This window comes from Eumetopias jubatus, unplaced genomic scaffold (genome assembly GCF_037043125.1).
Source record: "Eumetopias jubatus isolate StellerSeaLion01/CBP00866 unplaced genomic scaffold, mEumJub1_p1.0 scaffold_9, whole genome shotgun sequence".
Classification (NCBI taxonomy): Eukaryota; Metazoa; Chordata; class Mammalia; order Carnivora; family Otariidae; genus Eumetopias; species Eumetopias jubatus.
The window spans coordinates 140,536,082-140,559,829 of NW_028274815.1; the positions used below are offsets into that span (position 1 = coordinate 140,536,082).

At 64.5% G+C, this 23,748-nt stretch overlaps 2 protein-coding genes across 3 annotated transcripts; one reads left to right on the forward strand and one right to left on the reverse strand.

Annotated features, from left to right (window-relative positions):
* Window positions 1-4,962: 4,962 nt before the first annotated feature.
* FNDC11 (fibronectin type III domain containing 11) lies at window positions 4,963-5,964 on the forward strand. The gene has a single exon (XM_028091204.2). It carries the CDS (start codon window positions 4,963-4,965, stop codon window positions 5,962-5,964), a length of 1,002 nt encoding a protein of 333 aa, XP_027947005.1.
* A 2,644-nt stretch (window positions 5,965-8,608) lies between these two features.
* HELZ2 (helicase with zinc finger 2) lies at window positions 8,609-23,748 on the reverse strand. Of its 2 annotated transcripts, XM_028091136.2 has the most exons (20): window positions 23,657-23,748; window positions 21,719-22,816; window positions 21,242-21,425; window positions 21,056-21,163; window positions 20,161-20,678; window positions 19,430-20,071; window positions 17,226-18,009; window positions 16,878-16,953; window positions 12,970-16,804; window positions 12,721-12,839; window positions 12,488-12,619; window positions 12,240-12,401; window positions 12,013-12,160; window positions 11,792-11,908; window positions 11,506-11,698; window positions 11,223-11,357; window positions 10,849-11,067; window positions 10,553-10,709; window positions 10,286-10,453; window positions 8,609-10,066 (listed from the first exon to the last, which is right to left on the reverse strand). In XM_028091136.2, the coding sequence occupies exons 2-20, from the start codon at window positions 22,759-22,761 to the stop codon at window positions 9,942-9,944; spliced, it is 8,865 nt and encodes a 2,954-aa protein (XP_027946937.1). In that variant the 5' UTR covers window positions 22,762-22,816; window positions 23,657-23,748; the 3' UTR covers window positions 8,609-9,941. The 2 variants fall into 2 exon arrangements, 1 of the variants encoding a protein (XP_027946937.1); XR_015769052.1 differs by lacking the exons at window positions 8,609-10,066; window positions 10,286-10,453; window positions 10,553-10,709; ... (3 more) ...; window positions 11,792-11,908; window positions 12,721-12,839 and having other exon boundaries at window positions 12,074-12,160.

Here is a 23,748-nt window from a genome sequence, read left to right on the forward strand (position 1 = left end):
CAATGTGCAAACTGTAATGTGGTGCCATGAGCTGCCCCTCCCTGGAGTCTGAGCAGCTCTCCGGAGCTCACAAAGCCTGGAGGGGGCAGGGGGCCTGAGGGGTAGCCTCTGTGGAGCTGACTCTCATCCTGGGGGAAGGCGGTAATTGAGAAGAATGTAGGCTACCCACAAATACAAACTTAGGGAAGGGCCTGGAAGGGCCCTGAAGCTTCTGCTCCACCAGCCTCGCGGGGAATCTGCCCACCCCACCCCATCACGCACTCCTCCCGTGCTCGTGCAAGTCTGGGTTTTGCACACCAATTTCCTTAAATCCTTTATACTTATGCTGCTTCTCCCCTGGGAAACCATGCTTCGAGCCTCTGGTCCTCTCGACCACAAGGAGGCCCTCTCAGGTTGTGGGAGGGTCCTGCTTGTGCTGACTGTGCTTGGGGTCAAGTGCTCTGAGCACTGGACACAGATTCCTCCTGGACACTCCCAGTCCCTCCGAGCTACAGCATTCCAGCCGCTAGGACTCAGCACATTCCACCTGGTGGTCAGGGCAGGCGGGGAGGGACCCTCCTCAGTCCTCTGGCCTCCATGTCTGGTGCCCAGGCCTCCTGTCGGCCCAAGCAAAGGCCAGAGAGCGAATCAGGGGACAGAGTGCAGTGGGCTCCAACCCCCACGGCATCCTACAGATGCGGAAACAAGGTTCTGTTCACCCCTCCTCGAGGTCAGAACGGGGACATTTTCCAGCAGGAACATGTGGTGGTGGGAGCCATCTCCAGGTGACTGGGACAGAGGGGCTGAAGAAGGCCCCGTCCCCCAGAGGGAGAGAGGCTCCTCCTCGACTGCTCTGGGCAGTGGGCTCTGCGGGGAGCACCCCACGCACGGCCACCTCTCTGCTGGAGCCCTCCTCCATCCCCTCACCCCCAAGCCCCCAGACCACCTGTCTTCACCCACCTCGCCCCTCCAAGCAGCCTGTTGCCCTTGCTCAGCAAGAGCCACTTTTGTCCAACTTGTCGCTGGCAGTTCTCAGACTTGCCTCGCTCCTGCTGGCCCAGCTGCCTGTCCCCAAGCTCCAGGTTCCGGGACACACCGTTCCCTTCCTCCCCTCACCCTCCTGGCCCAGGACGGCCCTGCCCTGACTCCGCCACTCTCCTGTTAGCCTCACCTCCTCCATTGGCCCCAACCACGGGGTTGGTGGGGGTGGGGAGGTGCGTGCGTAAGGGGGAGGACCCCCCAACTTGGGATGGGGTCAGAGGACAGGGTTCTAATCCTGCTGTCAGACTCACCAGCTGTATGACCTCGGGTAAGGTGCTAGACCTCTCTGCCTCCATTTCCCTGTCTCTAAGAGCATGGAGCCTGCAGGGGCCAAGTGAGGGTCCAGACCAGCTCTGCTGGGAGGAGGAGGGGGCTTCCTGGGCATTTAGCCGAGGCTGACAGCCCAGAGCAGCACACCATGGGTTCATTTTCTGGAGGACACACTATGGGGGTCTGTGGTGGAGGTGCACCCTCCCCCTTGTGATCCTGCCACCACCAGGGTACCCTTCTCATGGCTCCTAAGGCTCAGGGGCAGCGCAGCCTGGTACTGTCCATCATTCCAGGGGCTGCCGCTCAGCGATGGAAGGAAATACACCCAGCAAAGGAGACCCCAAAGGCTGCGTGCTATGTGGCTCCTTTCTACAGCGGGTTCAGGGATGGAGAGGACAGTAGTGGTTGCTGGGGGAAAGGAGGGGCTGGGGTGGCTGCACAGGGCAATGTGGGGTCCCTGTGGGGTAGACCAGTCCCACGTCTCGTGGTGTCACTCTCACTATCCTGGGTGACCTTGCATGACCAGATGTTCTGAAAGATGATGATTCCACTGGGGGAACAGGGCAAGAATCATGGGATCTTTGTGGTATTTTTTACAACTGTGTGTGAATCTACAATTCTCTCAAAATTAAGAATTTAATTTTTAAAAGTTAAATAGAAAAAAGGGGATGGGGCCAAGGAGATGGCAGAGGTCCAAGACATGCCTGGCCCAGAAGTTCGGGGTGGGGAGGGGTCTCTCTGTCCCTCTCTGTGGGTGGGCTGTAGGGTGGGGGTGTCTTCTTCCTCTCCCCCTTTCCAGTGTCAGCTTCCCCCTCAACCCTCCACAACTCCCTTTCCAAATAACAACAGCTAGCATTTGCTGGGAGCCCAAAACAGGAAGAGGAGGGCGGAAATGGCATCCACCGCCCCCTCCCCAGGTCTGACCTGGGGCCTCCATGCCCACCCAGGCCTGGGCCTGAGGATGAGCTGATGGGCCCCTAGCCAGGGAAGCCTCTTCCCAAGAATGGGGTCACCCAGAGGGGAGGGGTGCACTTGTGGGGCAGGGGAGGCTCTGGACATAGAACAGACTGGCAGGGGGCTGAGGGACAGATGCCCTACCCTGGAGGGGGGCTGAGGGACAGATGCCTACCCTGGAGGGGGGCTGAGGGACAGATGCCCTACCCTGGAGGGGGGCTGAGGGACAGATGCCTACCCTGGAGGGGGGCTGAGGGACAGATGCCCTACCCTGGAGGGGGGTTGAGGGACAGATGCCCTACCCTGGAGGGGGCCCACCACTGCCCTCCCCCTGGGGCAGGGACACCCATAGGCAGGGCATCCGGCCTCCCTCCCCCTCCTCCATCCTCCCCAAGGATGACCGCTGCCCGGGGGAGGCCCCAGGCTTGCTGAGACATCCCAGAGGTGCTGAGCCTAGCTGGTGGCTACGATGGGGTTCAAGGGAGGGGCTGACGGGCTCCGGGGAACCGTGGAGACCCATTGGTCCGGACGCAGGTCAAGAGTAGCAGCGCAGGCAGGCGTAGTGACGGCAGAAGCAGCTGCTCCAATCCATGCTCTGTTCCCTGGGGTGGTGACAAGTGTCACCCACCTGCCAGTCCACCCATGAGGTCACTGCTGCTCCCCGCAGGTCTTCCCACAGGTTCCTGGGAGGGGGGCACAGGCTGGGACTGCGAGCAGAGCCCTCTTTCCTGTACGCACCCCTCCAAGCCTCGACAGGAGCCCGGGACAGGGGGCCCTGGCACAGGCGCCACAGGCTTCGGTTTACTCCTCTCTGCGCAATCCTCCTTTGGGCGTGGCTTTCGGAATAGCCCCTCGTGGTGGTTCCCAAATAGGGGAGGAACCAGGTTCCCCAGGGAGGGAGCGAAGCCTCGGGACCACTCTGTCCTCCCGAGACCCGGGTGGAGGGCGGGGCCGGGGGCCGGACGAGTGGCTCGAGTCCAAGTCCGAGTCCGGGTCTTGGGATCAGACAGCGCCCCGCCCCGCCCCGCGCGGTCTTCCCGGAGCTCTTCAAGGGAAGGGGCCCGACCGGGCGGGGTCTCCCCGCACCCCGGGGTCCTGGGCTACCTCCCCACCCTGCCCCCAGCCCCGGGCCGGGCGGGGCGTCACAGAGGCCCGCGGTCCCCATGGCAACCCGCTGGACGCGGCGGCGCGCGCTGGGCGCACAGTCAGCCGGTTGGCTCTCTCCGCTCCGGGAGGCAGGGCAAGTGGGCGCTCCTGGAGGCTGGGCGCGGGCCGGGGAGGTGGGCTGGTGGCTGGGGAGGGGAGGGGGTGGACCTGGGGGCTTCTGGAAGGCCCAGGAGGGTGTAGGTCTGGGATCCTGGCCACCTGGCCAGAGCACAGGGCGGCCCTTTCGCCAAATTCACGACAAGCCCCTCTGCGATTTTCCAACCGAGAGACTGCTGGCGACTGGGAAACATCTCTGAACCCATAGTCAGACCCAGGGGCCACAGCAGGACTTAGGCTGGGATTCCTGGGGTCATGCTTCACCTCATCCCAGATACCCTCTCTGTTGTACCCAGGGCCTGCTCTGGCTTGTCTGCCCGGGGGAAGGTGAAGGGCTGGCCTTTGGAGAGGCAGGCAGACTTGGGTCCCAACCTTACTGGCACTTCGCAGTGTGGCCTTGGGCAGGTCACTCAGCCTGTCAGCTTTCTTGGTAATTCATCCAACCCTTGGGTTGCTGGGACCACCTGAGCTCTCCTAAGTGAAGCCACCGGCCGGGACAAGGAGCTGTCTCACTGTCCTGGGGGGGTGGGGGCTGGGACCTGGGACAGCAGTAGGATTGCTGGCCCCTTCTTCAAGGAGCACCAGCTTGCAGGGCCAATCCTTGTGGCCCGTGGCCTGCCCCAGCCGGCCCCATCCTCCCCAAGGTGGGCCACTGCCGCCTAGACCTGGGAGCCGAGGCAGGGTAGCACAGAAGGAGAGTCAGGCCCTGGAGTTGGTGGCTGGCCTCCAGCCCTGAACTGAAAGCAAGCTATGAAGCACTTTAGCCTCAGGCCCCCCTTCTGTGAGATGAGATGACAGGACCTCACCACTCTGAGGGGCTTCAAGGCATAGAGTGGGGGCTCAGTAACTAACTAGAAGGCGAGGCCCGGGGCTACCCTGCCTCCTTCACTGGCTCCAGCCACCACCTGGCCTTGTCTTGGGCTGAGCCCTGACCCTTTGCTCTGACCTGCAGTGACAGTGAGGCATGGAAGGTCCGCAGGGATGTGGTGTCCCCCGGGGGGAGTCTGGTGCCGCACACACAGGATTGCACTGAATCCTCTCAACAGCCCCGAGGCAGCACCTTCGCCCCATTCAGACGAGGACCTGAGGCTTTGGCCAGGCCACACAGCTGGTCAGTGGCTGGGGTTCCTGCCCGGGCCCATCTAGCCCTAGGGCCCATTGTCTCAGCCCTTCCCTGTGTCCCTGTGTCATCACAATGGATAATCAATAGAGTGGTTGCCCCTCAGTGTCCAGTTTTATCCAGATCGGCAGGCTTTTCCCAGAGAGATGTGCTCTCCCCACGAGCTCCTCCCCCTGGGGGAGGACAGAGGGCCCAGTATGGAGGGCAGGGGGCCTGAAGCCACCCCTCCCCGCCACACACGCACGCACACTGACCTGAGTGAGCCCCCAGGTGGGTGGCAGAGGCCAATTGACCGTGTCAGCTCACACCCCACCCTCTGCCCCCTGCTTCCAGACATGAACTTCCAGGTGACAGGCCTGGGCCTGGACAAGATGAAGCTGGACAGTCCCCAGTCCTTCCTAGACCAGGAGGAGGCCGAGGAGGCTGAGGATCAGCAGCTGCTGGAGCCAGAGGCTTGGAGGGCCTACATGGAGCGCCGCACGGCGCTGCGCGAGTTCCTGACCTCGGACCTGAGCCCCCACCTGCTCAAGCGCCACCATGCCCGCATGGAACTGCTCAAGAAGTGTTCCTACTACATCGAGATCCTCCCCAAGCACCTGGCCCTGGGGGACCAGAACCCCCTGGTGCTGCCCAACACCATGTTCCAGCTCATCGACCCCTGGAAGTTCCAGCGCATGAAGAAGGTGGGCACCGCCCAGACCAAGATCCAACTCCTGCTGCTCGGGGACCTGCTGGAGCAGCTAGACCGTGGCCGCGCCGAGCTGGACGCTCTGCTGGAGTCGCCTGACCCGCGGCCCTTTCTGGCGGGCTGGGGGCTGGTGGCACAGAGGCTGGCAGACCTGTCGGCGGTCATGGACAGCTTCCTGGCCATGATGGTACCTGGGCGCCTGCACCTCAAGCACCGTCTGGTGTCTGACATTGGCACCACCAAGATCCCGCACATCAGGCTTATGCTGAGCACCAAGATGCCCGTCATGTTTGACCGAAAGGGGTCGGTGGCCCACCAGGACTGGGCCAGCCTGCGCTGGTTTGTCACCATCCAGCCGGCGGCCCCGGAGCAGTTCGAGCTGCGCTTCAAGCTGCTGGACCCACGGACACAGCAGGAGTGCATGCAGTGCGGCATCATCCCCGTGGCCGCCTGCACCTTTGACGTCCACAACCTGCTGCCCAACCGCTCCTATAGGTTCACCATCAAGAGAGCAGAGAGCTACACGCTGGTGTACGAGCCTTGGTGGGACAGCCTCACCCTGCAGACCAGGCTGGGGCCCCCAGAAGGGCCCACCCCCAGTCGGCTAGGCAAGCCGGGCCTGCCCCTGACCACACTGTCTGCGAGATGATTTTCTAATATTTATCCACTAATAAAGACTATAAACACACACACACTATTAAAGAAACAAACCTACTTACGTTTTAGACGCAGCCGCAGCTGTGCGAGTCTGACTCTGCGCAGCCTACCCCCCAGCCCCAGGCCCCCCAGGTTCCTGCCCCCTTTCCAGGGGGCACCCCAGGCTGGACCTTCCAGGATCACTGTCCCCGGAGAAAGACGAGCAGCCCTGGCAGCTGGCGGCCCCGAGCAAGCACAAGAGCTTCTCCGAGGGGCCCTGCCAAAGCAGCAGTCCCTCCTGCATCTCCCCCTCCCCTTACGGTCTCTGGCACCGTAAGCAGCCCTGTGACCTGGCAAAGCACTTCCTGGCTGTCTCTTCCTGTGTCCTGGGGCAGGGTTCCCCAAGGGGAACAATAACCTCGTTGCGGGCAGTCATGCCCCCTCCTATAGCTCCCAGCATCACTGGAGTTAGGGCAGAGGGTGCCCAGGCCATCAGGACGTTGTGTGTTTTAAACGACAAGGTCTTCTCCCCAAACGAAGCTGAAGCCTCATCTGTACTCCTGTCCCAAGGTGGCTGAGGGCCCCAGGCAAGGGAGCCTGGCAGAGGGTCTCCCCGAGACACAGGCCAGTGCCCAGCCCCGTGGGGGGGCCGGCCCCTCCCTGCTGCCTCAATAGGCTGTCCTTGCCCCCCTTGCCCCGCACGGTCGTGTGACCACCAGTGTGGCCAGCAGCCCCCTCCCTTCCCACGCCCACGTCCACGTCCTGACGCAGGTGATGCGAAGGTCGGCATCTGCCTGCTGCTGCAGCTTGGCTGTGTCCAGGTCCAGGAGGGACAGCACCGTGTGCCATGGCCAAGGGGAGCTGCCAGTATGCTGAGTTGTCCTCCGCTCCCTTGCCCATCATATGGGGCACTAGGCCCTCTGAGAGCAGAAGGCCTACAGGGCAAGATGACCGGGAACAGGGACCGTCTCCCCCACTGGCAGAGAAGTGGTTTGGAGAGAGAGAGCAGGTCCCCAGCTGTCGGAAAGGCCCCAGGACCTGCCCACCCCCCACCCAAACCCCGCTATAGACAGAGGGGGAGACGGTCCTCTTAGGCCTTTCCAGTAGCTGACCCACTGTGTGCCACTGCATGCCACTCGGGGGTCAAGCCAGACTGTCACACACTCTGTGGCATCATGTGGCTATGGGGTGGACACTCCTGAGTGTTCCTCAGGGTCCAGTCACCCCAAGGCATCCTGGGGAGGGGGGAAGGAGGGGGAGGGGTCCAGAGCAAAGCCATGGTACTCCTCGGAAATGACCAGCGGTGGAGCTAGGGCACAGGGTAGGGGGAGGAGTCAGGGAGAGAAGCAAGAACTGGCCAGGGACCAGGGATTGGGTTTTGTGCCAGGTCATACCATCCCTCCCACCAAGAAGGGGGCAGGCTGGAGTCGTGGTTCGCCAAGGCAGGCGGCTATGGGCCAGGCGGCTGGGGGTCATCCCAGATCCCCGCGTCTCCAGCCCTCATGCGATGGCAGCTGCGCAGAGGCCAGCCCCGCGGCAGGTTCCCGCTGTGAGGGCCCCGCACCACCAGGCCTGGCGCGCCCGCGTATTTGAACCTCGCTCGCGCGCAGGGCCAAGCGCCTTTCCTCTGCGCGGAGCTCCGTTTGGTTCGCGGCCTTGCACGAGAACGCGCCTGACTGGAAACCTTGACCCTCTTTGCGGCGAGGCCCGCCCTCCGCCTGCGGCCCCGCCTCGCGCCGCCTCTGCGCGCAGGTGCCCGACCGCCCTGGTTCCCCACCGCCCCGCGCACGCTCCGGACTTCAACGCCCGCTCCTCCGTGAAGCCCTCCCTGACTCCAGGCTGAAGAGGTCCCGACTTCCTGCCTCAGGGCGTCTGTTGGTCCTCGTTTCGACTGCTTTTGACCAGGTAGTAAAACTTCTCCATGCCTGCGTGGTTGGCCTAGAATAAAAGTGCTCTTCCAGGTGGGGCCCGTCTGGCTCCCTCTGCAGCCTCGCAAGGAACACACAGGCCTTGGAGCAGGCCTTTGACCCTTTGACTCTCTGTGACCTCCACACCCGTCTGATACCCATGCGGGCACCTAGGGAAGCCAGGGTCCGGCCACACCTTCCTCCGTACAGCGGTGCTGTTGGAGGCACTGGGCACTGAGCAAGAAACCAACCAGATACGGAATGGCCAAAGTCGGCTTGGAGAAGGTATGCAGGTTCCAAGGTCCTCAAGCATTCAGACCCTGGACCACGCAGGACACTGGCAGGGCTGGCAGCCTCAGGGACTTTGGACTTGGCCTGGGGTCTGCGTTCAGTAGGCTGGGCATGCCTGCATCACCTGGATCCAGCTCATCCCTGTGGCCCATCTTCACCAAGTCAGCCCCCCACCCAGCTTCCACTGTTCTGGCACAGACCCTGCTCAGCCCACTGGCTGTGTTGTCCACTGTGACATGGGGACATGGGGATACCAGCCCCTCCCAGAGTGCTTGCTTGGGGACATGGGGATACCAGCCCCTCCCAGAGTGCTTGCTTGTCCAGCATCCGGCTAGAAGGGGCTCTTGATTCTTGACAGACTCAGGAGCCACCCTGCAACCCAGAACAAGAGGAGGCGCCTCCCCTTCTTGCCCCCCCAGTAAAATCTCAAACACCCAGAAGTGAGAAAAACATTCAGAGTGGTCTTTATAATAAAATTATTATTGAATCATATAACACAGAGTCCAAGAAAATATATAAAAATTGGAATGTAGAAATTGATTTGTAGAAAACATCAGAACATCACTCCCCCCCGCCCCCCCCCCACTGGCAGACGGTTCTGCAGCAAGGCCACAGTGGGGGGCAAGCCCCTCTTAGTATAAGCAACTTGTTTGCCACATCCCCCAGGCCACAGGGACAGTGGAAGTGCAGAGACTCTGAGTCAGAGCTGCCTTGGGGAGAGGCGTGCGGGGGGGGGGGGGGTGAGGGCTGATATCAAGGCAAGAGGTTCCAGAGCAGTTAGGACATAAATGCACTGAGACCCTGAGGGACAGGTGCAGATCCTCAACTTTACAAAGACAGACACACAGGATAGGTTGTCCCTAAAGCCCTGGCCTGGGAGCAGGCTTCAGGTTGCAAAGGGGAGGTAGAGCTCAGGGTGAAGGCACAAGGCTGCCCATCCAGGGGCACCTCAACCCCAGTCCCCACCCACACACCCATGGTCCAGGCAAGGCTGTGTGGGCATTTGGTTCTGGTCTGCCCTTCCTCGTGCAAGGGCAGGTGACCCCTGAAGGACACAGAGCTGTGGGTCCCAGTTAGACAGGGTAGTGGGGGTAGAGAAAAGGCCCTCTGTTCCAGGGAGGCCTCTTTGTCTAAGTTTGGGCTAAGGAACTTGTTCCAGTAAAAAGGACACTGGCGTTTGGTTATTTAAAAAATAGATATAGTGGGGCCTGGCTGGCTCAGTTGGTAGAACAAGCAACTCTTAATCTCAGGGCCACGAGTTCAAGCCCCACACTGGCCATGGAGCCTACTTGAAAAAAAAAAAGAAAGAAGAAAAGATGGCTGAGCTCCACACCCAGCACCCAGTGTGATCAGGCATGGCATCCAAAGACCAAAGAGTAGCCCCACTGGGATTCCCTTTCCCACCCCAAAACTTCCCAGCAACACCAGAAGGTCCAGAGGACCTCCCCCCCTCCATCACACACCCCTAAGATGGTCCCTGTCACCAAATGTCCCCACAGAAGCAGCACAGCGGGGAGAGTTGGGATTCCTCCCCCCAAGGGTAGGTGCACGCTGGCAGGGCGGCGTCTGGCCTGCTCCCGCCCCGGGGGAGAGGCCAAGGCTCCAGGAGGGGATTATTGCTCACAACCGCGGCAGAGACCCAGCCACGCAGGCGGGGTGGCCAGCAGTGCCCACCGAAGGCACGCAGGATTCTGCTGAGTGGGGCCTGGCAAGGCAGCCCACAGAAGAGGGCTCAGGACTTCACCTCGCAGTCCTGGCAGCCTGATGGCAGTGGGCGGGCAGAGTGGGCTCTTCAAGGAGACACCGCTGGCCTCCTCCGAACTCGCACCTGGCAGGCGGGCACGAGGGTCTGCTGGTCCTCACAGAAGTCCAGGAATCTCCGCCAGAGAGGGCAACAACGCAGGAGGCGGTGGTCTCCTGCGGAGGTTGAGGGAGGGGAGAGGAGTCCATGGTAGACCTCAACCCTGCCAAAGCCCTCCCCACCCCCAGCCGGGCAGCCACACCCACAGCCGAGCAGCCACACCCCTAGGAGGAACCCCGCCCCAGCCCGCCCCAGCCCTCCCCACCCCGAGCAGAGCAGCCACACCCCCAGAAGCCCTGCCCCAGCCCTCCCCTCCCCCAGCCAACTGGTCCTACCGATGAAGCAGAGTCCCTCTTTGGCCCGGGTGATGGCCACGTTGACTTGATTGGGGTCCACGACAAAGCCCAGGAACTTCTTAAGCCAGCTCTTAGTCGGCCGCTGGTCCAGGTCACTCTCCTGGCACGTCCGGACGGTGCTCACCAGCACGTAGCGCCACTCACTTCCTGCGCAGTTGGGTAGGCATGATGAGGCCCCAGCCATGCCACCTGCCCCCACCCTGTGACTGATGGCCCACGAGCCCCCTGCCCCAGAGCCGCGCTCACCCTGACTCTTGGTGATGGAGCACACGGTCACTCCAGTGACACGCTCTCGCCCAAGGCTCTTGCTGATCTCCGCAGCCTGAGCATTGTAGGGAGTGAGAATGGCGACATCTTTGGGATCCACTGTCCTGCCCAGGGTCAGCTGCTTGGCAATGCGGACCTGAGGGACCAAGGGGGTGCTGTTGAAGCTGGCCCTGGTACCTCTCCGGTCCTGGACCTGTCCCCCCAGTTCCTCCACCTCCTCCTCCAGGAAGCCCTCCCTGACCAAGAGGCACCGGGAAAGTCTCACTGACACTCACCACCTCTGCCACCTCCTCCGGGTTGGCCTTGGAGTTTTCATTCCCTTCATCTGTGGACACCAGTAGGCTCTGCTCATGGCCCTGCACGTGGCCAAAGATGACGGGGCAGCTCTCCTTGCCAATGTGGCCTAGGATGCTGGGCGGCCGCTTCAGGGCCCACCAGGTCTTCAGCTTCTTCTTGTAGAACTCCATGGAGGGGAAGGTACAGATGCCCTCGTGCTGCAAGGCAGGGCATGTGCCAGGGCAGGTCACCTATCTGCTGGGGGTCTTGGGGGCCAGGGTGGACACAGGAGGTCGGGGTGTGGGCAGCAACACCTCTGGCATCCCTGGCCTCAGACCACACCTTGGGCTGGAAGAGGCTGGGACAGGCTTACCATGCGGTACTGGGTGTCCAGCAGGTAGGCATCCATGTGATACCTCTCGAAGAGAGACCGATCCAGCCCCAGATTTTGCAGCTGCTCATTTTTGACCACAGGCCGCAGCTGCTTGTGATCCCCCAGAAGAACCACCTGGAGGGACAGGCAGGCACAGTGCTGACACCTGCAGACGGGGCACCCAGCTCCACGGCCATGGCCACTCCACCACAACCACAATGCTGCCCACCCAGGCAAAAGGCCACACCCACTGACACCTGCCTGGGGCTCCCAGCTCACTCACCTTCTCCACCTTCGAGAAGGTCACCAGAGGGATAAGGGTCTCGGGCTCTGTGGCCATGCCTGCCTCATCAATGAGGATCTGCCGGACAACCAGCCTCTTGAGGCTAGCTAAGGCCGCACACGAGCACGTGCACAGGATGACCCTGTGCTGCTCCAGCTCGAACTTCCGCGCCTTCCCCAGGATCTGCTTGTACCTGCCCGGGGACACCATACGGTCATACAGGGACCCCCTCCCCACCACATATACCTCCATGGCAAGAAACAACTCCATGACCCCAACTGCTTACTGGCTGACGTCATCCTTGGAAAAGATCTCCCCTTTCTGCAAACGGGCATCGAACTCCCTGATGTCCCGTGCATAGGGGTTGGAGGGCTGCCGGATCCTGTGGTGCAGGGTGATGCTCCTGGGGTGGGGAGACATCCGTAAAGCCCTGTGTTACCCCTTGCCCAAGACAGGACTGTGGGGCCTTTTGCCTCCGCCCATAGACAGAGAGCCAACAGACTGCACCTGAGGGCCTGGTTGGGCCTCCCCTCCCGGGGGGTCTTCTTGGGCGGGCCGCTGCTGCCCACACCCGGCATCGGGAATTCGGTGGCCTCGGCCTGCTCGCTGTACACCCGCAGCGGTTTCAACTCTGCTTTCCTACTCAGCAGCAGTCCTGGTGGCAACGGGCATGAGAGACTGTCCCCGGGGCCAGCAACCCCAGGCAAAGCCCCCACACAGCCAGCCCAGCGCACCTGCTAGGACATCCACCGACTTGTTAGAGGGGCCGCAGTACAAGATGCAGGGACCCCCCAGTGGCTTCTCCTCACCGGGGGCGCCCCAGGCCTTCACCCGCTCCTCGTTTGACTTGTGAAACCAGAACACAATGTGGAGACCCACCACTGTCTTCCCCGTGCCTGCAGGCAGACAGCGCCATGAACAGAGACCGCGGCTGCCTGCGCGGGCAGCCCCGGGCACCCTACCCCCGCAGCACAGGCCCCACCTGGTGGGCCCTGGATCACTGTGAACTGCTTCTGCAGGGCTGCCCTGACAGCCCGGTTCTGGCTGGAGTTCAGCGTGTGGCAGCCTCCAGGGAGGTCGAACGTCTGTTTCTCCAGAAGCTTGCTGTACATCCCTAAGGAAGGGTCAGGCCTGCCTGAGCAGGGGCGCAGGGCAGGGCCCAGGCAGGATGAAGGGACATGGCGGGGGGGGGGGCTAGAGGGTCCCTCGACCTACCTCTGTGGAGGGTCTGCTGGGGAGGAAGGCGGCAGGGCGGAGGGATGTGCCGGCCCAGCGCAATGCTGACGACCAGCGGGGACGCACGCTTCAACCTACGCACGGCTTCTTCCTTGCGACTGGGGGCAGGCGGCAGTGAAGATGGACCCTGGGACATCCACGACTTCCCCCCAGGAGGACACCCAGGGAGTTCTCGCCCCACCCCGCCCACCAGCTTCTCCCCGGCTTCTCCCTGTGGAGGCCACTCACATGTCAGGAAGCTGCTTGGGCAGAACCTCAATGGTGAATTGGGTGCCAGGTCTCAGCACCTCTTCTGGAACCTTCTCCATGGCCATGTGCTGGATGAAGAAGTGCATCCGCCTGGGGGTCTCCTGCTGGTCGGCCCAGCCCTCCTTCCGGTCCCAGGGCTCCATCAGCCCGTGGGCCACCCACGTGTATGTGTCAGGGTCGATGCTCAGGAGGGATGAGCAGGGCAGGGCGGCCAGGGGAGGCTGGCCAGGACCAGCGGGGGGGTGCAGCTCCCCTGCAGCGGGCATGGCTGGCAGCCCCTCGAGCCGGATGCAGAGGTAGCAGTGGCCGAAGTTGAGGTCAATGAAATGCTCACTGAGGAAGGAAGGTTCCAGGCAGAAGGAGCCCCACAGGTGGCCCTGAGCCACCTGCTCCGCATCCCAGGATATGCTCACGTGCTGCAGCGTAATGGAGTCACCCTCAGAGACTGCGCTGGTGGCTGACTCCAGGGAGCAGAACGACCCCCACACGCGGGAGTACTCGCCCAGGTGGAGATAGCGGTCCCGCGCCGCGCGGGGCATCTGGTCCAGGAAGCAGGCGCCTGGCCGCTCCACGTGCTCCAGGCAGAGGGTGAGGCCAGGCACCATGGTGCACAGCTGCAGACTCGGTACGAGGAACCCGCGCTGCAGGACGGCACTGAGCTGCACCTGCAGCGTGTCCCCACTGCCCAGCTCCCGGGCCACCTCCACAAACTGGCCACAGCAGCTCCACCACACGCAGCCCAGCTCCGGCGGCTGGGGCTCCGTCGTGCCCTGCTCCTGCACTAGGGCGGCTGCCTCAGGCCACCGCCCCTCCTGCACCAGCTCCAGCAGCTGCTGCCACAGGGCGGCCTCAACCCGCCGGCAGTGTGGGTCCAGCAGGGTGCCAGGCACCGGGGAGGGCCGCCTGTCTGCCTGCACAGAGTAGATTCGGCGCCGCCACCCCAGCCGCAGGCCCGGCCGCTTCACCAGGTCGCTGGGGTGCTCCGCCAACTGCAGGGAGCGGTAGTGGACAGGGCAGGGGTCAGGCAGGGTCTCGGGGTCGGCTGGGAAGAGCAGCCTGAAGCCACGGGTGCCTGCCTCCACGCCCACCACAAAGCCCAGCTTGCTCTGCGGCTGGACCTTGAGCTGTGCGGCTAGATGCAGGCTTTGGGCCTGGCGCTGATAGCTCTGGGCGCGCCCGTGCTGGTAGCTGAATTCCTGGCAGAGCCCATCGATGTCCCTGGCGGAGTAGGTGGAGCCCCTGTGGCCCAGCGCCAGCAGGATCTGCCGCTGCAGCACCACGTCCAGGTACCGGCGAATGGGCGAGGTGGCCCACGTGTACCAGTCGACCTGCAGTGCATAGTGGCTGGCCACCTGCCGTCCCCCTTGGCGGGAGCGGCCAAACACTGAGCGGCCCAGCGCCTTGCGGAAGTCAAGGCCCACAGGAGCCAGAGAGGGGTGCATGTCATCCGTGGTGATGAGGTCTGCCAGACAGTCGTGGTCCCCAGCACAGGCTGCGCGCTGCAGGTGCCTCCACAGGGAGCCCAGGAGGTGGATCTGTGTACCGGGGGGGCCGTGGCCCTGCAGGTGGTGGCGGAGGTGCAGCGACAGGGGCACCAGCTCTCTGTGCTTCTCACACAAGGCCCCGAGCTGGTGCTCGCTAGGTGCGGGCTGCCACCGCAGCGGCGTGACGGTCTGCGTGTGCTCGCTGCTCACCAGGAGCTCGGCCACCAGGCTGTTGAACTGGATCATGTACTCTTTGACCATGACGTGGGCCGCGCGGAAGCCAAGCACACAGTCCTCACTGGGCTGCTCGTAGTGGGAGTCGGTCCGCAGGCGGGCTCGGCGCAGCACCCGGGAGAAGTGGCATGCGGCCACAACACAGGCGTCCACAGAGTCCAGGCGGGCTGGCAGCTCGTGGCCAGCGCCCGGGTGCCTCTTGATCACATGCTCGGCTTCCTCGTAGGACAGCTGACGGTCAGAGCAGACCACAGAGGGCGCGAAGTGCAGGCTTTGGAGCTGGTCACTGCCCTTCTCGACGGTGAGGAAGAGGGAGATGGCCAAGCGGTCTTGGCCAGGCAGGAGGCTGAGTGCGTCCTGGCAGAGGCCGGCTGGCAGCATAGGCACAGGCTCCCGGTTAGGGGCGTAGAACGTGATGCCCTGTCTGCGGGCCTCTAAGTCCAGAGGCCCGTCCCTGGGGACAACACTGGCCACGTCGGCGATGTGCACGGCCACCTCGTACCTGGAGCCCAGATCTCGGACGCTGAGGGCATCATCCAGGTAGCAGGCGCCCTGGGGGTCCACGGTGAAGGTCAGGAAGCCGCGGCAGTCCTCCCGGCGGTCAGGGGCCCGGCCGAGCTCCGCCCGGTACTTCTGCAGCGCCTTGCTGATGGAGGCTGGCTCCAGCGAGGGCTTTCTCAGGCCGTGCTCCAGGTCCAGGATGCGGAGGCCCTGCTCCCAGGTGGTGGCCTCGGGCAGCACCTCCAGGATGATGCCCAGGGGATAGTAGAAGCGCTGCCGCCACAGGACAATGCGCACCCAGAAGAGCCGACTGCTGCGGGCCTCGGCAGGGAGCCGCTCGTACCCCACGCGCTGCACGCGGCCCTGCTGGACACGGTGCACGGGCACCTGCAGCGGGTCCTTCAGCTCGGCCACGAAGATCTTGGTCACAGAGCCGTCGATGGGGGTCATGAGGCGAGGGTCCCACTCGTCCATGCGGCACACGAACACCAGCTCGCGGCGTTTCCTCTTGAGCACGCCCACCACGCGGCCCTGCAGCCTCCCGGAGGAGCCCTGGTCTCCTCCCAGGACCCTCACCAGCACCTCGTCCCCGCTGAAGGCCATCCCACAGTGCAAGCGGCCCCTGATCTGGATGGGGCCGGAATCTGTGTTGTCCAGCGGGATGGCCATCGCCCGCTCAAAGGTCTCCTGCATGAAGGCGCAGTGGCGGTACAACTCAGGCTCCGTGCACAGCAGCTTCCGCAGCGTGGCCCGCGGCAGGTTCCTGTACTGCTGGGCCTGGTGTGGGGACTCGGGCCTGGTGACAGTGTCCAGCAGCCCATCTTCCCGGACGGTCACCATCACGTTCCGGGCTTCATCCAGGAGCTCCTGCAGGATGGAGTCGTCGGCGTTAAGCTCTGTGTCAGAAGGCCAGAAGTCCGACTCGGAGTCTTCGGGCTCCTCGGCTTCCCCATCTTCCGTGGCCATCGGCCCCGCCACCGCCTTCCCGGGGGCCTTGTCCCCCACCGACAAGTTCCCTGCTGATGGTGTGTCCTCTGCCTCCGTGGGGACCCTGGCGGGCTCCCCCACCACTGTGCAGCGCCCGGCCACGGACCCCAATGCCGTGTCCCCAGCCTCTGTCCTCTGTGCGGCTGCGTCCTCTCCTGCTGCCGAGGTCTTGGACAGGGATGTTCTCCCTTCAGCCTTGGCCGCTGGCCCCACCCTCTCCGTGGCTGCGTGCTCTTTGGCTGGAGCCCCTGCTGCCCCCTCCTCTGGGACAGTGTCCTGGGCCACGGCTGCCACAGACCCCTCTGCTTGCAGGGCCCAGCGCTGTCTTCGGACCACATCCTGCTCGATGTGCTCCAGGGACAGAGTCTCGGGGCAGATGCTGCGGTGCCTCACACACTCGCGGATGAAGCTCTTCCAGAGCTTGCTGCAGGCCCCGAAGGAGCAGAGGGCCACGGCGTTGCCCACGGCCACCACCTGGGACTGGGCGCGGGTCATGACGGTGTTGAGCACACGGGCGTCAGTGAAGAAGCCCAGGGCAGGTGCCCCTGAGCTCAGCAGGCTGTGGTGGTCGTGGACAGTGCTCAGCACCACGACGCGGAATTCCCGCCCTGCAAGTGGGCACGGTCAGGCCGGGCGGGGGGGTGCCGCCCACCCGCCCTCACCCCAGCACCGATCACCCACCTGGCAGGATCTCAAAGCTGCCCACAGACACCTGGCCCAGGTCCCTCTTCCTCAGCTCCTGCCTTAGCGCACCCACCTGGAGACACACACAGCCGGAGCAGCAGGCCTGGGTGAGCACCGGTGTGGGACACCGGCCCCCACCGCCTGGTGCCCTGGCGCCAGCAGCGGGATTCGAGCCCCACATCACGGCCTGGCAAATTATTTCCTCAGTCCCTCTCTCAGGAGGGGAAACTGAGGCCGAGGAGGCCCTGCGTGCAGGTCCTCCAGACCACGGAGGGACCGGTGCCCTCCTCCAGGCGTCCCTGTCAGAAGCGGGGGAGGCAGGTTGTCCCCGCATCTGGGGCTTACCTGGGCGCCATGGGACACGGCGCAAATGTGCCTCTGCTCCCGGCTGCCCCAGCAGGGGGGCCAGCTGTGGTAGATGTCCTGCACCTTCTCAACGACCTGGACGATCTCCGCCGTGTTCAGCCAGGACGTGCCCGACATGTCACGTTCGGGGTTGCCCGCCACGTGGCAGAACATGAGCGGGTAGTGCTCGGGGTGGCGAGGCACCTTGCTACTGGCGTGGATGGGGCTGCCCTTGGCCACATAGAAGTGTCGCGAGACGAAGCTGAGGATGGCCTCGGTGGAACGGTAGTTCTCGTGGAAGATGATGCGGCTGTGCCGGGCGACCTCGTGCGCCTCCTGCTGGTAGTGCTGGAAGAGGCGGCAGAGAAGGGTGTGCCCCGCGGCCTGGGCGCCTGCCACACTGTAGAGCTTGGGCGTGACCTGCATGTGGTCCCCGGCCAGCACCACGCGGGTGCTGGGCGAGGCGTAGCGCAGTGGGGTAAGCGCCTCGCACTCCAGCATCTGGGCGGCCTCGTCAATGAGGATGTGCGAGAAGAAACCGGCCGGCACCCTGAGCTCGCGGGCCTGGGAGGTGGTGGTGACCACGATACGGTGCTGCTCCAGCTCCGCCCGCGTCGGGGGGCGGAAGGCCCGGCGGTCCTCGGTCAGGAGGCAGTACCGCAGCGTGGCCGCGTCTGTCTGGCTGGGCGGGCGGTCCGTGTACATCACCCGCAGCGGAGAGGCCTCGGGGTGGCCGCTACTCACGTAGCGGTGGAAATGCTCCTCGATGTAGATGTCGGCCGCGCTGAGGGGAGAAGGGCACATGGGGCCTCGGCAGCTGTCCACTAAAGCACCTCCTGTGAGCCCAGGCTGGCCTGGATGCCGGGAATTCAAAGGAGACAGACAGACCTGTGTCCTGCCCCCAGAGCTTAGACACCAGTAGAGGACAGACAGAGAAACGGGGGAAGGCCAGAGCCAGACGAGAACTGCAGCAGCACAGAGGGTCTAGGTGGTCAGGGAGTGCTCCCTGGAGGAGGAGGTGAAGGAACTGGACATACAGAGAGGCAGAGAGGGACACCATAGGGGCCCCTGCCTGAGGCAGCCCAGGGAGGCCAGAGGCTATGGTGACAGTGGGTGGGCAGTGATGGTGGGCGGGCAGTGATGGTGGGCAGTGACAGTGGGCAGGGAGCGTGGGTGGGCAGTGATGGTGGGCAGTGACAGTGGGCAGTGAGCGTGGGTGGGCAGTGATGGTGGGCGGGCAGTGATGGTGGGCAGTGACAGTGGGCAGGGAGCGTGGGTGGGCAGTGACGGTGGGCAGTGACGGTGGGCAGTGAGCGTGGGTGGGCAGTGACGGTGGGCAGTGAGGGTGGGTGGGCAGTGATGGTGGGCAGTGACGGTGGGTGGGCAGTGACGGTGGGCAGTGAGGGTGGGTGGGCAGTGACGGTGGGCAGTGAGGGTGGGTGGGCAGTGACGGTGGGCAGTGACGGTGGGTGGGCAGTGAGGGTGGGCAGTGACGGTGGGCAGTGAGGGTGGGTGGGCAGTGACGGTGGGTGGGCAGTGACGGCAGGTGGGCAAGCACCCACATGCACCCAGGTGAGAAGCACCGAGGCCAGCCCCTCACACCCAGAGCCCCCGTGCCTCTCTGCAGGGACCTGCTCCCCAGGGATCCCCAGGCCCAGCTTGGGAGAGAGCCCTGCCCAGGCAGCAGCGAGTATTGGGGCTAAGAAAACCATACTGACCAAAAGGGATCAACTGAGAGAGACTGAAAGAAGGTAACACCAGAGCCTCACCTTGGGAAACACTGGGCGGCCATGCCAGACCCCCACCCACAACTCTGCCTGGCCTAGGGCCCCTGTGGGGGCACCCACAGCCCCGCCTCCAGACAGCAGACCCTGACACCCAGGGCACCCCGCACTGGGCCCGAAGCACAAATGTCCCGTCTCTTTTAGCCCAGGGCTGTTCAGCTATCAGAGAGAGTCCCAAGGGTCAGTGTGACCCTGACCGCCCCAGGGGCTACACCGTCCCCGCCCCCATGTCCAGGATGCGGGCCCGGCCCAGACCCCACTCTGCCGATGGCCAGGCAACCCTGGCAGTCCACTCTGGCGCTAGCTGCCCAGGCCTCCAGTGATCCTGGGAACCCCAGGCCCCCCTTCTTCTCTGGCAGTAGCACACCCCCCAGCGGCACACTTGCCCCGGCCCAGGAAGCAGGGTGGCCCTGGGCTCACCTGTTGGTGTGTGTGCAGATGAGCACCCTGGTGTGGGGCTGCCGGACGACCTCCAGGGAGGCCATCGCCAGAGTGTAGGTCTTGCCCGTGCCGAAAGGGCCGTAGATGAGCAGGGGGGCAATGGGCTGCATGCCCCTGGGGCGGCTGCCCGCAATGAACGCCACAGCCAACTTCTGCTTGTGGTTGCCATGCACCGTGGGTGGGGTGGGCAGAGGCCCGGGCAGGCCGCAGGTCGGCAGGTCCGGCACCACCAGGCGCTCCTCGGGCAGCGCGTCCACCGCCTGGTGCCAGAAGCGGAAGGTCAGCGGGTCGATCTGGAACTGCACCTCCAAGACAGGGCTGGTTTCAGGCTGCAGCCCCAGGGCCGAGCAGCAGTGGGTGGGCAGGAGGAGCCACAGCGCCTGCTCTGAGATGGCCCGGGTTTCTAGCCGCACCTCAAACACCGTGTGGTCAGGTGCGGGCACAGGGGCCACAAGGGCTGTGCTGACCGCCCGGCCCAGCAGAAAGCCCTCGTGTGTGTCCGGCATCAGAGAGGAGGGGGTGGGGACCTCGGCATAGAGGGCTCCTGCCGGCGGAAAGAGCATGCCCAGGGCCGGCGTCTGCAGGGTTGTCCTCAGGCACACCGGGCCCCGAAAGTTCAGCCTGGTGGGGAGAACAGGGTCAGCGAACCGGGCCGGAGTTCTGCAGCCAGCAGCCCAGCAGCCCCCGTGGGCCCAGAAGCCCCCACTCACTTGGCCACCAGCTGCTGCTGAGCAGCTTCCTCCTCATAGAGAAACTGGTGCATCCTCTGCCGGTAGTTGGCGCAGGAGATAGGACCCGGCGCCGGGCCCCCGTGGCTGAAGTCCAGTGCCAGGGCGGGAACCTTGTACTTGGCCACCAGGGCCACCTGCTCGGCCGTCCGCTCCACGGCAGGCACCACGAGGCGGTTGCCTGTGTGCCAGCGCTCCAGCTCCTCGGGATGGCCGCGTGCTACCATTGCCCGGAGGCCCGGGCAGCGCACCTGGCCCAGCTGCAGCCCCAGCTTCTGCAGCAGCACTGGCCTGCGGCCGAAGTCGAAGACCACCCACTGCTCGAAGAAGCCGAAGGAGGTGCTCTGCACGCGCACCTCCACCCGGAACCTGGCTGGAGAGGCACGCGCTCGGAAGCGCTCCCCCTTGGCATAGAGCTGGCCTGGCGGAAGGCAGGGGGCCACCAGCGAGAAGTCTGCTCCCAGCTCCTGCTTGAGCAGGGCCACATGTAGCAGGGGCTCCTGGGGGAGAGACTGGATGGTGAGGTGGCCCCAGACCCTGCCCGCCCATCAGGGCCCAGGCTGACCCACGCGCCCCTCCCACCCTGCTGGGCTTCCTGGCTGCGAGCCCAGAAGGCTGCTTGGCCTCTCTGAACCCTGGGGTTCCCCACTGCAAATAGGGTCGCAGAGCAGCCCCCGTGGAGCACGGGACGCTCAGGGCACACGAGGTAAGTAGCCTGGTCCTCACTCTCTATGCCGGACGCTCCGCAGAGTAACGCCACAGGGGTCGGCACAGGACACAGAGGCAGGCTTCAGATCACACAAGCACACGGCAGGAGAACGCACAGGCAGCTCCAGACCCCAAACCCCAACCACCCCGAGGCCTGCTGACTGCTCACCTCGGAGTGGATGTCAAATATCCAGCTGTGCTGAGTCTTCTGCTCATGCGCCTGATGCACCAAGGGCTGGCTGCAGGTGACAGACACGCCATCGACGGTCTCAGCCACCTGCACAGGAAGCCCGGCGGTCAGCAGCGGGGCTCTGGCCCCAGCAATCCCCTGCCCACTCACTTGGCTCCCACTTACCACCAGGACCTCACTCCTGCTGCGCTGGTACTCAGCCAGCAGCCGTGCCTGGTAAGACACCAGCCCCTCCTGCCAGGCGGCCTGCTCCCGCAGCTTCAGGGTTTGTGCTCGTTGCATCCACTCCTGTAGCTCCTGCTCGGAATGCGCCTTGGTGCAGACCTCCCCATACTCACAAAGGCTGGGTCTGGGAAACGGGAGGTCAGCAAGCAGGGCAGAGGTAAGCCTCTCAGCCCAATACTGGCCTGTGGCAGGAGGCAGGGTAGAATCCGGGCCTGGGGGCAGGGCAGGGCGGGAACAGGGACCGCCTCCATCCTGTGCCCACAAGAAGAGGCCTCGGTGAACCTCCCTTAACCACCCTTAACCACCCCCCGGAGGCCAGGGCGGGGGCCAGCCCATAACAGAGGGGACAGAGAACCCCTGGTTCCAGCTGAAGGGGGGTTCATCCCCCACCCCAACCCTGCACCCCACTGTCCTTACTCTGGGCAGAGCTCAAACGTGGAGAGCCCCATGGGTGGGCTGCGGTACTCCCAGGACTCGGTCTGGTCCAGGGCCACCATCTGTGCGTGCTCCAGGGAAGAGCAGTGGTTCTCAAAGGCCTCCTGGGAGTGGCAGGTGACCAGGCAGGCATGGCAGTACAGCCTGACCGCAGTGGTCTGGCCGTGGGGGACCGTGTGCTCACCCTCTCTGGGGGCAGTGGGCGAGAGCAGGTCCCGCCGCTGGAGCCCGTCCAGCTGCTCAGCCTCCCACACGGCCATCTCCACCGCGCTGTGCGCATACTGGCAGCGGGACGCCCCGTGCCGGCACGGCCGCCCGCGCCCCACGTACATGCAGTAGGCCAGTGGCTGGCCGTACTGGGGCTGTGGCCGCACCTCCACGACCTGCTGCTTGCGGCGGCCCTCAGTGGTCACGTGGGTCAGGAGCGCAGGGCAGGCTCCATGCTTGGGGCAGCGCCCCTGGGGGTCCACGGGGCAGAGGCGTGGAGGACAGCACCGGAAGCAGTGGGAACACAGTAGCTGGAAGTGGCCACCATACTCCGCACGGATGGCATCCGCTGGGCCGCGCAGCTCACCCCGGGCCTCGCCCTGCAGCTCAGTCTTGAGCCACAGACGCCGGACATTATGCTCACGCTCAAAGGTCCAGACCAGCGCCTCCTCCGGACTGCGGGCAAAGGTGCACTGGTTGCGGTGGCGCTGGCAGCCAACCCCCGGGGTGTAGTACCAGCAGACTTCATAGCGGGCAGGCCGCGGAAAGCTGGGCCGGCGGTCCACCTTGTGCCAGAAGCGGCTCCTGGGGGCTCGCTTGAAGCGGGCCAGCAGGATCTCTCGGGGACAACTGTGCTCTACCCTGCGCAGGAGGTAGGTACTCTCATTGAGCCGCTGACTGCAGCGGGGGCAGGCCAGGTGCAGGTCCAGCTGGGCACGCAGCCCGGCCAGAGACAGCTCCTTGGTGGCCATGGGGCTGGTGGGTGATGAGCCGGCCCCTGGGGGCACCATCCCTGGCCTGGCTCTGCGGAGTGCCATCCGGGGTTCACGGCTTCAGAGGGTCCTCCGGGGCTGCTCACCCATGGTTAGAAGTCTGGAATGGGGAACAGCAAGAAGGAAGGTCAGATCCTGAGGCCAGGAGGCCCACATGCACCAGGTAGGGGCTCAGACACACTCTGCCTCTCCGTCAGGCCAGGGAGAATTCTGTCCACAACACAGGAGGAGGGGGCCGCACTGACCTTGACCCAACCAAGACCCCTCCCACTTCTGAAGGGTCTTTGGGCCCTGGGGGAAGGCTGCCCTGGCAACAGGAGCCCTGACGGCCCATGGACTCTTGGGGCTCCCCGAGGAGCCTCCCTCTCTAACGCCCCCCAGCACTGACGCACCCAAACACACAGCAGCCCCTGCTGGGGGGGTGGGCGGCGGGGCGGGGGCCAGCAGAACAGCATCAGAGCTCGGGGAGGAAGTGGGGAAGCCCCGTCTGCATGGAACTTGCAGGGGAAACTTTGAGCACAGCACCGAGAGATGTTTTGAAAGGAAATGGTTGCAGCTTCAGCCTTGAGGGGAAAGCCCTCCCCTCTCCAAAGTGAATCTTCGGTCCAGCTACAGAGGGACCAGGGTAGAGCCCAAGCCGGGTGGATATTCAGAAACAGGACGACACTAAGGGTTCTGGACTCGGGGTGCAGAGATCGCGGCCCCTCCCCAGGCGGGGCCGGGGGGGGGGGGCGGGGAGCCGGGGTCGCGGCGACCCGGCTGCCTAGCTTCCCGGGGCCGGGGGCTCGCAGGTGGCTTCTGGGTACCCTCCCCCCGCCGCCACACCAGCACCCCCCTCCCGCGGGGCGCGGCCGCCCCCTCCGCTCCCTCTCGCCTGGGGGTCCCACGGAGCCCGCCCCGGGACGGCGGCCGAGACCCCGGGCCCTCGCCGGGCGCTTACCCTGCGCGCGGAGCCGCCCCTCGCCGCCCGGCGCCGCCGGCACCAGCACCCGCTCCGCACCGAGCGATCACTTTCGATTCTGCCCCCGGGTG

Bases quoted from the DNA above. Each gene is read 5' to 3' on its own strand.
- FNDC11 (XM_028091204.2), top strand. From the start codon at position 4,963: ATGAACTTCCAGGTGACAGGCCTGGGCCTGGACAAGATGAAGCTGGAC.
- HELZ2 (XM_028091136.2), bottom strand. From the start codon at position 22,761: ATGGCACTCCGCAGAGCCAGGCCAGGGATGGTGCCCCCAGGGGCCGGC. The intron at 20,679-21,055 runs GTGAGCAGTCAG...TCTCTCCCCCAG, and splicing joins TATTTGACATCCACTCCGAG to GAGCCCCTGCTACATGTGGC. The intron at 12,620-12,720 runs GTAGGTCGAGGG...ACCCTTCCTTAG, and splicing joins CCAGCAGACCCTCCACAGAG to GGATGTACAGCAAGCTTCTG.